The sequence below is a fragment of the Stenella coeruleoalba genome (genome assembly GCF_951394435.1).
Source record: "Stenella coeruleoalba genome assembly, chromosome: 12".
Taxonomy (NCBI): domain Eukaryota; kingdom Metazoa; phylum Chordata; class Mammalia; order Artiodactyla; family Delphinidae; genus Stenella; species Stenella coeruleoalba.
Genome location: NC_137158.1, coordinates 22,134,324 through 22,146,777, shown reverse-complemented (window position 1 = coordinate 22,146,777; position 12,454 = coordinate 22,134,324). Strand labels below are relative to the sequence as shown.

Below are 12,454 nucleotides of genomic sequence, written 5' to 3'. Positions count from 1 at the left end.
TTTAAAAATCAGAGTTAACTAATTTGTTGTCCTTGTTTTAAAATGGGAAGTCCTACATCTCAAGAACCCCCTTGATGCCTGGCAAACTGGGACAGATTGGTCACCCGATAAGGGTATAAAATAATAAGTAACTTCACTGTTTACGTCAGGAAATTCTTATCAACTTGTCAGTTGAACTGCTCGCTCCTCTGGGCAAATAGCTCTTCTATCAGAAGAGACTGCTTCCCTGGGCAAAGAGGTCGCTTACACCTTATCAAAGGTTCACTTACCAAGACTTGCTTCAAGACTGAATCTCTTATGTTACTGAGTTTGCCCAATCTCAATCAGATTCCTGCACTGGAAAACATTCCTCCTACCACTTGAACCCAGACTACAAAAGGCTGTAATTATCTTGCCCTGAGCATTCCCTCCTTAGACAACTGACTCTGTCAAAGTGGCATTTTCCTTTAGAGAAGGAATGAAAACATCAACACACAGCCAGGCAGCCTTTGACACTGCACACAGAAAGACTGTGCTACAGAACTTGTAACCACCCTGTAAATAGTATCACAGTTACTTGCTCCTAAAATTCAATGGGTTTCTTCCCTTGCACTACTTTTCACAGCTGTGTGCCTTGCGGAATCTACTGCTACCCTGGTTCATTCACACACATCACATGGCTTAAGGCCGCCCTCTGTCCACTTCTGGATGCCCTTCTTCGCTGCAATATCTCCTGATAGCTCACCTAACTAATAACTCCCTCACCAAATAGCAACTTATTTTGTTGACTACTAGAAGAACTCTAAAGACAATGATGTGACATTAAATGCGTAAGTTGAAAACAGAAGAACTCTAGTTCTTTAATAACCAACAGCAGAAGATAATACTTTAAATTAAAAGGCATTTTATACCTCCTAAGTGCATTTTAAACTACTTTAAGTGTACTATACAGAGACACCTAGCAAAGAAATATTTAGGGCTCAGTAGTAAAGACTTAATTTAGTTGCATGTAGATAATTAGCTAAGCTCTTTAATATTTACAAATCAGACATAATTACATTTTCATGTATCTTGCAAAACCACAATAAAACACTGGAAATTAAATATTACATTATGATGATAAACTCTGCCTATGCAATTATTTTACTTGTTAATAATAAATGAAACAAAATTTCAGAGATGAGATTTATTACTGAGCTCCAATTCCAATGATTTGGAGAATGCGGTAAATATCTAGAAATGAAACAGGTCTAGAACACTCATCAGAAAGGTATATATATAAGGTAAACCCATGTTCTTATGGTTATTTTAAAACTAGACCTTCTTTTCTTATCTATTGAGTAGTTCTAGTTTTTAAATAACTGTAAGAACATTTGGTCTACATTTATAATATCACTGTAACATTTACAAAAACCAAAACAGATAATGGTTGTAGTCAAATAAAAACATCATACTCAGTATAACATACTTTCTTTTTAAAAAAAGAAAAACTCCAATTACTTTGGGTTATTCTCTCATTTAATCTTTATTTTAGTAGTTGAATGGGAGTATCTTTTCAATTAAAATTCTGGACCAAAATTAGCTGAAATGGAAAATCGAAATATAAGACCCATCTGTGACTCTGTAAAAACTATTTGTTTTTAACTGCAGGCTTTACGATAATTTACAATTGTTTTTTTCTTTACAAATATAGGTTCTATGCCAGGTAGAAAATGAACACTGTCCTTGCAAACAGCAAAACAAACTAAACACAACAGTTGTAAATGCACAATTCCCCTTAAAATGTTAAAAATACCATGTAAATTTAAGAGCATCGGTACTTTTTATTATATAGAACTTAACTCACAAAAGTGACTTCCATTCTCATGGCACTTTTACAAGAGGATTTAGTCAAGAAAAAATATTGAGCAGCTCTTTCTGTGGAAAAAGAATGCGATAATGGCTACAGTTTTGAAAGGACAACATTCACTATAGTGGCCTGGCTGCAACCGTCATCCTTCTTCCTCAGCAGCATCTTCTAGGACAAGAAACAAGACACTGTTTGGTGCTAATCTTCACCTGAAGATTTCAGAGTCCCCAGTAAAGCTCCATCTGCAGTAACCAGCACTGTTAATCCCACTTAGATGTTTTCCTCCTCATATAACTGTGTCCCTCACTATCAATAGCTTCATAGAGGTCCTTCTTATTCTCCTGTGTCGCATGTAGATAACCGATATAAGCCACACAAAGTGAAAGGGTTATCAATCCGAAAGCCATTACAGGTTTGTTCTGTCAAAGGAAAAAAATTATAAGACCTCATTAAGACTCATCATTTGAGGAGACTCAAGTATCTCTTGCACTTTTCTCTTGACATGCCAAGGCTTTAGTACCACACCACATTCCTATGGTATTAATTTCATTTATAAAAATTTACCCAGTTCTTTATTCAATTAACTCAACTCCTGATAATTTAGAGACTATAGAAGACTCTTGCTTCTTCTGTCCACAGCTGGGACATCTCCAACCTTCACCTTTAGGAAGGTGAGGCTGGAAGAGGTGCGAGGGAAACGAGAGGCACGAAAACTGGTCCAGTGCTCAGAGTTTTCAGTGTTATCTGTGTGATGTGGAAAAGTTGCTTAACTTCTCTGGGCCCAAGCTTCCCACTTGCAAACCTTAAATTAGTTAATTTTATTAGGAAGTGAGGAATGAAATATACATGCTATTCTTCTCACCTGAGTTCATGGATAACTGGCAGAAACCCTCTCATGTCATATACCAGGTACAGCAAAATATACACGCTCTTCTCTGGGAACTTATTCTATTACCTCAAGAAATTTAGTGATTGGAAGAGAAATGCTATTATAATAACCTTGATTTGCTGCTGTAAAATCCAAGACCCTAAGAGGCAAAGTGATGCAGCTTTGAATATTTTTTTTTAAAAAAGCTTTTTAAATTTGTATTTTCTGCTTCTGTCACCATACCTGTTGTACTACTATTATTTCAAATCTTAATCATCAAAAAAAATAAAGGTCAAGCCTCAGAGCAGTTTAAATTTACAATTCTTTTAAAAATATTTCTTATTTTATTTATTTATTTATTCATTCATTCATTCATTTATGGCTGCGTTGGGTCTTTGTTTCTGTGCACGGGCTTTCTCTAGTTGCGGCGAGGGCTACTCTTCGTTGCGATGTGTGGGCTTCTCATTGCGGTGGCTTCTCTTGTTGTGGAGCACGGGCTCTAGGCGCATGGGCTTCAATAGTTGTGGCACACGGGCTCAGCAGTTGCGGCTCGCGGGCTCTAGAGCGCAGGCTCAGTAGTTGTGGCACACGGGCTCAGTTGCTCCGCAGCATGTGGGATCTTCCCGGACCAGGGCTCGAACCCGTGTTCCCTGCCCTGGCAGGCGGATTCTTAACCACTGCGCCACCAGGGAAGCCCTAAATTTACAATTCTTGAAATGTATTTGGCAATTAAAAGAATACATTAGGGACTTCCCTGGTGGCGCAGTGGTTAAGAATCCACCTGCCAATACAGGGGACACGGGTTCGAGCCCTGGTCTGGGAAGATCCCACATGCTGCGGAGCAACTGAGCCCGTGCGCCACAACTACTGAGCCTGCGCTCTAGAGCCCGCGAGCCACAACTACTGAGCCTGTGCTCTAGAACCTAGGAGCCACAACTACTGAGCCTGCGTGCCACAACTACTGAAGCTCGTGCACCTAGAGCCTGTGCTCCACAACAAGAGAAGCCACTGCAATGAGAAGCCCGGGCACAGCAACAAAGAGTAGCCCATGAACCGCAACGAAGAGTAGCCCCCGCTCCCTGCAACTAGAGAAAGTCCACGTGCAGCAACGAAGACCCAACGCAGCCAATAAATAAGTAAATAAATAAATATATATATATAAAAAAGAATACATTAGTTCAACGTTTTCAAAACATTCTACTTTGATTTAATGATTTGATTGTTAAATTGACCTATTTAACTTTCAAACAGCTTATACTGGCAACTATGTTATTAAAATTCTAATCACATTCAATACATTTAAGTACATTGTATGATCTGAGTTTTAAAAAAAGTAAAATTTATCATATCAAATATATTCAATAACTTGCTACAAAAATATGAATGATTAGCTAACTCCCTAACAGTGTACAAATGCATGTTTTGAAATTTTTCAAGATATGTTTGCACTATCCCCCTAGGTTAAAATATTAATAAAGCCTGGAATTGTAGACTATAAGAATGATCAGATTTTCAGTCTGTTTTCTTTGTTTCAATGGAAGATCTTATTTACTTAATAATACTTGATCAAACAATAAAAATTTCCTTAAAATTAATGCAGATATTAAAATAAAATTTTAAACGGGAATTTGAAGTCAATCCATTAAAATCCAACCATTTTCCATTAAAATGCTCCAAATGTTCTCAAAATAATTAGTTTTATATGTGTATTAAGTGAAACAGCATTTAAGATCTCCCTTCCACCTGCTTTTTATTCACAGAGAGCTCTTCCAAGATAAAATCAAATAATAAGAACTTTCTATTTCTGACAGCCTAGTTAAATTGAACATAAAGTCTTATCCTGGGAACTTCCCTGGTGGTCTAGTGGCTGGAACTCCACGCTCCCAGTGCAGGGGGCCTGGTTCGATCCCTGGTCGGGGAGCTGAATCCCACATGCAGCAACTAAAGGTCCCACATGCTGCAACTGGGACCCAGCACAGCCAAATAAATAAATAAATATTAAAAAAAAAAGTCTTATCATGGATGTATTTCTTACAGGTTTAATGAAGAGCTCTGGATTCACAGCTCGAAATAAGGTTGTGGAGCGGACCCCTCTGAGCCCTGGGTTTCCCAGGTCTTTTTCCTTGGGTGGCTCCTTTTTAAAGGCTGGAGGCTCAGGTGCTGAAGACATCTTGACTAATGATGATTTAGTACCTAAAAATAAAATGAGAGACTTTTTTTCCCTTCCAGATTATGTTCTTTTGATAATGCTCTTTAAGAAACGGATTCCGTATTCATTCTTTTTTGAATTCCAGTCCACTTTTCCACCAAAGTGATGGTCAATTATTTTCTTCCTTTGTATAACACATACTTTGTAAATGGAACTTCAGGTTTTGCTTGGCAAAATGGCTATTTTATTTTTCATCTCTTAGACCAAACTAGTGAGGTATGCAAAAATTGTCTTCCTACTTTTCCAAGAGGCTAGATAATTCGTTTGTTGGTCTGAGTCACACTGTATCTTGTTATATGAAGGGGGTGCTGAGGGTGGAAGTGGCCTGTGGGTTATCCACACCTTCTTAATTTCCTTCCATTTTCACTCTTCCTCACCTTCCAATAGCCCTTCAGGACAGGAGCATTCCATTGCTCCACTGCTCCCACCCCCTCTGCCTTCCTCCACCGGTCACCCCAGCACCAGCACCAGACAGAAGGGTGAGCAGCTGTCAGTCCTCACTCCCTCTCTGCCTATCAGCCACTCTCTGGAAACAACCACTATGCTACCTCCTTAATCTGAATACCCTTTTTTCTCTTAATTACTCAGAATTTATCCTATTAGATCCGAGTATGTCTTTTGGCTTCTGGTTCTCCCAGCTGGAATGTCATCATGTTGTGAATATTTTTCTCTTCTAGATACTATTAGGCAAAAGCTTATTCCTACCATTCCTGCCACAGAATGCTTGGGGGCGGGGGGCAGAATTGCAAGGGAGAAGGTAGGGAAAGACACCTTCCAAAGAAAGGCTGAACTTGATGACAATATAATAAAATTCTTCAGGGGAAATGTTGAACCCTCTCATATAGTAAATGTTATGAAATGAGAGTCAAACACTCACATTTAAACACTCATTGGGGCTTTGTTTATTCAAGTATTCTTTAAGTCTTCCATTTTATAGTCTTTATAAAAGCAGTATTTTTGCAACTTTATTACTTATGGAGAAAGTTAGTTCAGTTTTTTCAAAACATACTGACTATTCAATGGGAAAGCCCAACACATGTGTGATCCAAACACAGGCGTGTGCTATAGGCACAGCAGGTGGCCATTAGCAAGAGGATCTTGGTTTCACTCCTTCCATCCCTTTGCTAACCATTCTCAGCCATTCATTAAATAAACCTCCCATACTTTGGGCATGTGTATTGGTTTCATAATCACTGGGGAGCAAATAAACATTTCTGCAGCCCTGGGGGTTAGCTGACTTGCCAATGACAAGTGGTCTCATCTCTTCCGACCACGATGCATTACAGCAGAATAGAGCAATCATCAACCTCTGTTTACCTCTTCTGCGAAGTCTACCTTGGACACGAAGTATATGAGGTAACAACTCGTAAAACACTTATTTCATCAGCATTTAAAACGTCATTCAAGCTGTAACGAGCAATTTTTTTAAAATTTCAACTGCATTCAAGTTACTAGTTTTCTCTACTGAACAGTGTTTTTTTCACTACAGACAACTTCTGCATCATTCCATGACATGCCTGAAATTTTTTCAGCCAGCACACACTTGCTTGAAACTCGTCATGCCCAAGGTTGGCAAAAAAATCCAACATTTTCTGCAGAACCAGGGGTCCACTCATATGCCCGACTCTTACGTGAACTTCCTGAAACTGTCAAGTGAAGAAAAACGGGCAAGCTACAAGTTGCAAGTTAAGTTTCATTTGGGGACCTTACTGAGGACTATAACCTGGAAGACAGCCTCTCAAGCCTCTCAGATATATTAATATTTATATATATACACATGCAAGATTCTTTGGTCTCCTCTTTCCTAAGCCGAACCTACATTTGCTTTGTGACGAATCAAGCAAATAAGCAATCAAGGTAGTAGTTATTATACTGCAACCTCTAGACATCCACATTCTGTTTATGTTAAACTCTTGGCCAGAAATGACAATTAAAGAACACCTGGGCTAGAAACCACTGCAAATGTTTATTGAAAGGGCCTTTTACAATTTAAATTACCTACTACACTATATTTAAAAAGATTTAATATGCCACAATTTCCATTGTTTGCGATACTTTGGGGAACGTATGAAAATAATATTTTCCATTATATATCATTCTTTTACTAGGCCTGGAATAAGACAGCTCAGTTCTATTGCTGCTTCTCCTTTAATGAGCCACAGTCACTGAAGATGTTACAATAGTTCTCCCCAAACTGCATAACTTGTTTATGCCACTGATAAAACTAATAAAGAATTTTAACAACCTTCTGTACTTTATGTAAAAAGAAACAGATTTCTGAGGCCAAAAAGGGCCTTAGTAGGTAAGAATTTGTGATATATAAGAACAGAACAAAGCAGAACATTTTTTCATGTTTTTTTTTTTGTTCTTTCTTTTGCGGTACGCGGGCCTCTCACTGTTGTGGCCTCTCCCGTTGCGGAAAACAGGCTCCAGACGCGCAGGCTCAGCGGCCATGGCCCACAGGCCCAGCCGCTCCGCGGCATGAGGGATCTTCCCGGACCGGGGCACGAACCCATATCCCCTGCATCAGCAGGCAGACTCCCAACCACTGCGTCACCAGGGAAGCCCCATTTCTTTCACGTAAGAGAAGGTTCTTCTGCATCTCCTCACATGCCCAGCACACAGAGCTGTAGGAATATGCCTGGGGCAGAAATTCAAGATGTGGTGGTTGAATAAATAAAGTATGTAAGATGCAAAACCTTAGCTGTTTCTTCACAGATGTGTTAATTGTCAGTGCTTTTTGGGAAAACAAGTCTCTATTTCAAAATCAAACTTTTAATCCAGTAGTAAAAGCTGACTAGCTACTTTCAAGTGCAGAGCTAATATAATTCCATTTTAAAAAGCTGCAGCACCATAAGTTCAAAGCACAGCAACAACCTATTCCAACATTACCACTTGAATCAGCAGTACCTAAGACAACAGTTAACATCTAGCACATGTCCATCAGAACTTCCTAAGTCTCCCCATCACTTTCTCCCACTTCTTCCCTTACTATTCTTTCCCCACTGCAGGTAACTAGCACTTTCTTATTTGTATATGATACTGACGAATCTCTAGATACACTTGCTTTCAAGATATGTTTATTTGTAAGCTAGGAACCTCATTTACTGCATTAAAAGGGGACTCTCCGGACTTCCCTGGTGGTCCAGCAGTTAAGACTCCGCGCTTCCAATACAAGGGGCCTGGGTTCGATACCTGGTCAGGGAACTAGATTTCACATGCCGCAAGTAAGACCCAGCGCAGCCAAATAAATAAATATTACACACACGCATGTGCACGCATGTGCGCGCACGTGCGCGCGCACAAGGATGATGGGAACCTGGCACTGAACTGCTCCTGGCTAAGTAATTTGGTGATTAGTTTCTGTGTAGGCCCACCTGTAAAACGCTCAATAAATCAGGTAACCCAGGGCCACCACCTGGCTCTGCAATCTGTCCAGGTGCCCCCATTCTTATTTCTTCTTCATTTTTCCATCACCCATTTGTTGTTCCCTTAACAACTCATGAAAAGAAACTGTTGTATATAATTTTTTTAAATAGAAGAGAGGAGAATTTTTCATACCTGCCTGTAAAAAAAGATCTAAACTAAATTAAACTATATTTACTTCATATGTCCCTCCTGGAGAAAAGACAGTCTCTTCAATAAGTAGTGCTGGGAAAACTGGACAGCTACATGTAAAAGAATGAAATCAGAACATTCTCTAACAACATACACAAAAATAAACTCAAAATGGATTAAAGACCTAAATGTAAGGCCAGACACTATCAAACTCTTAGAGGAAAACATAGGCAGAACACTCTACGACATAAATCACAGCAATATCTTTTTGAATCCAAAAGGATCAACCTCCTAGAGTAATGAAAATAAAAACAAAAATAAACAAATGCGACCTAATTAAACTTAGCTTTTGCACAGCAAAGGAAACCATAAACAAAATGAAAAGACAACCTACAGAATGGGAGAAAATATTTGCAAACGATGCAATTGACAAGAGATTAATCTCCAAAATATACAAACAGCCCATGCAGCTCAATATCAAAAAAACAAACAAACCAATCAAAAAATGGGTGGAAGACCTAAATAGACATTTCTCCAAAAAAGACATACACATGGCCCATAGGCACATGAAAAGATGTTTAACATAGCTAATCCTCAGAGAAATGCAAATCAAAGCTACAATGAGGTATCAGCTCACGCTGGTCAGAATGGCCATCATCAAAAAGTCTACAAATAATAAATACTGGAGAGGGTGTGGAGAAAAGGGAACCTTCCTACACTGCTGGTGGGAATGTAAATTGGTACAGCCACTATGGAGAACGGTATGGAGTTTCCTTAAAAAACTAAAAACAGGGGCTTCCCTGGTTAAACAGTGGTTGAGAGTCTGCCTGCCGATGCAGGGGACACGGGTTCGTGCCCTGGTCCGGGAAGATCCCACATGCTGCGGAGCGGCTGGGCCCACGAGCCATGGCCACTGAGCCTGCGCGTCCGGAGCCTGTGCTCCGCAACGGGAGAGGCCACAACAGTGAGAGGCCCGCATACCGCAAAAAAAAAAAAACCAAACTTAAAAATAGAGCTACCATATGATCCAGCAATCCCACTCCTGGGCATATATCTGGAGAAAACAATAATTTGAAAAGATACATGCATCCCAATGTTCACTGCAGCACTATTTACAATAGCCAAGACACGGAAGCAACCTAAATGTCCATCAACAGGTGAATGGATAAAGAAGATGTGGTATATATACACAATGGAATATTACTCAGCCACAAAAAAGAATGAAATAATGCCAATTGCAGTAACATGGATGGACCTAGAGCTTATCATACTAAGCGAAGTAAGTCAGAAAGAGAAAGACAAATACCATATTATATCACTTATATGTGGAATCTAAAAAAATGATACAAATCAACTTATTTACAAAATAGAAACAGACTCACAGACATAGAAAATGAACTTAGGGTTACCAAAGGGAAAAGGTGGGAGTGTGGATAAATTAGGAGTTTGGGATTAAGATACACACAATACTATATATAAAATAGATAATCAACCAGGACCTACTATATAGCACAGGGAACTCTACTCAATATTCTGTAATAACCTATAAGGGAAAAGAATCTGAAAAAGAATGGATATATATATTTGTATAACCAAATGACTTTGCTGTACACCTGAAACTAACACAACATTGTAAATCAACTATACTCCAATATAAAATAAAAATTTAAAAAAAAGATCTAAACTAAGCTGTTTTTACTTCATATGTCCCTCCTGGTAAAAAGTTCTTTACCTTTTTCTTCTGCCCACTCTCTGTTGAAGGCAATATGCAATAGGAAAAGGAAGCAGCAGAGGTAAAGGACTGACTCTTTGCACCAATGCCACAAGGGTCATTCACACCCTAAAGTGAGAGTGAGAATGGTGCTCCCCTGGAATGAATAATGCACACTGTGCGAAGCTATACAAAGATGTTCCTAAGTCAAGTCAGGAACAGTCATTTTTGAATGATTTTCTCTCCTTTAGTAAAATTCTTACTCTGCAGGATGATCCAGAATATATTTGGCAACTGACATTAAACAATTCAGTGAAATAAAATGGGCATGACATGAAAATTAGACCAATATATAAAGAATCTGAGTTACTTTGGGGGAAAACCTTTATCTTCAGATATTCATTTTTGAAATAAGTATCTCAGTAGAAGATAAATTTAGAAAATTATCAGAATCATAGAACATTAGTGAAAGGCATGTCAGCAATAATCAAAGCCAATGGACAAAATACTTTAATGAGATATAAATGTACTTGTTATTTTAGTTCCACATACCACACTATTTTAATACTTAAGAAAATCACTTGAAGTTTGGGGTAGGACACCTTAAAAATAATTTGAGGGGCTTCCCTGGTGGCGCAGTGGTTGAGGGTCCGCCTGCCGATGCAGGGGACACGGGTTCGTGCCCCGGACCGGGAGGATCCCACATGCCGCGGAGCGGCTGGGCCCGTGAGCCATGGCCGCTGGGCCTGCACGTCCGGAGCCTGTGCTCCGCAACGGGAGAGGCCGCAGCAGTGAGAGGCCCGCGTAGCGCAAAAAAAAAAAAAAAAAATTTGAATTAGAATAAGCAAGTTTGGGACAGAATCAGAGGACTTCTGTCTTGAGGGAGTGTAAATAGCCTCAAATTCCAACTTTCCTACAGATTAGGTGTATGTTTTTGAGTGACAACCTCTCTAAGCCTCAGTCTGCACCTTTACAAAAAGGATAATATTATCTAATGCATAGAATTGCTATGTGGATTAAATGAGGTAACATTTTTTATAGGACAAAACAGATGTTCAATAACTGGTAGCTACTGTCATCTTCACCATCGAATCCAGTCCCCTTTTTTTAAACAAAGAAATCTAAACCCACAGAGATTGCCTTTGCCCAAGGGAGAGGGAGATAATCCAGGTCTCTCAATTTCCAGCCCACCCCTAGTCCACCACTTCACCCCACCTTACTCCTAAATTGATAAGACTCTGCATTTGTAAGTTATTTATTACAAGATTTAAGAAACATAAAATTATAATCAATTAAATTTTAAAGATGAATTCTGTATTTGCTGTTTTTAAGGTAAAAAACGCTATTAAAATATCTCTTTCCATCTCTTGAAATTTACTGTACCTAGAAAAAGGAGAAAGATGTTGACAACGGTTGTTGCCTACAATCTGAGGGGTGTAAAGTACTACCTGGGTCCGCTGCCCTCCCCATAGTGTGGTACCCACACTACCTCTGGCCCTACTCAAAGACTGATACCTTTGAAGCCTCCAGAAAAAAACAAAACAACACAACTGCATTCAGTTAAGTTCCAGACATTGTCTTGCAGGGGGAACACACGACTTAACAGTTAAAAAGGAAAGAGGCACCTCATGTGAAAACAGTTACAAAACCACTTTCCCCTAATTAGGAAGTTTGGTGAGCTGGGATACCAAGAAACTGCCCAGGAAATGGGAGGGTTCCGGCGGTGGAAGTGTCCACGGAAGGGGCGGGACACGCAGAGACCTCCAAGACCCGGCTCAGGGCGCCCACCGAGTGGCGAGGATTCGGGGGGCTTGAGAGAACGCCGCCGAGTCCACGCACCTGGGAGCGAGGCCCGCATGGCGGCCGGGCCCTCCAAGGCCAGGGTCGAGTGCGCTGTAGGGCGACCGCCCTGTCCCCACCCGCCGGCCCTCCGTCCAGCCACCCCGGCCCCGCCGCTCCTCACCTGCCGCTGGGTCACCTCCGCTCCGCGCCCGCTGCGCTCCGCCTCTCCTCCTGCGCCTCGTCTCTCCCTGCAGGAGAGAGCGGCCCAGCGCGCTCGGCAAGCTCGGCGCCGCAGCGGCCCCTACAGGCCGGAGGCTGCGGCGCAGGGGCGCGGGAGCGGAGGGGTACCAGTCTAGGGCCTCTCCTCCACCTCCCAAGCCCTACAGCCCGCCCGCGGGATGGAGTTTGCAAAGGGCGTTTTTGGTTTCTTCCTTTTTTACCTTAAGTTTTCAGCCTACTGAGTTCAAATAACTTTCCAGTTTCGCGTGTGTGTTTTTT

The 12,454-nt window shown here is 40.6% G+C and overlaps 1 protein-coding gene across 1 annotated transcript; it reads right to left on the bottom strand.

Annotated features, from left to right (window-relative positions):
• Positions 1–37: 37 nt before the first annotated feature.
• Positions 38–12,290, bottom strand: SMIM8 (small integral membrane protein 8). Its single transcript, XM_079939381.1, has 3 exons — positions 12,138–12,290; positions 4,732–4,889; positions 38–2,247 (listed from the first exon to the last, which is right to left on the bottom strand). Exons 2-3 carry the CDS (start codon positions 4,864–4,866, stop codon positions 2,089–2,091), a joined length of 294 nt encoding a protein of 97 aa, XP_079795507.1. The 5' UTR covers positions 4,867–4,889; positions 12,138–12,290; the 3' UTR covers positions 38–2,088.
• Between the last annotated feature and the right edge of the window lie 164 nt (positions 12,291–12,454).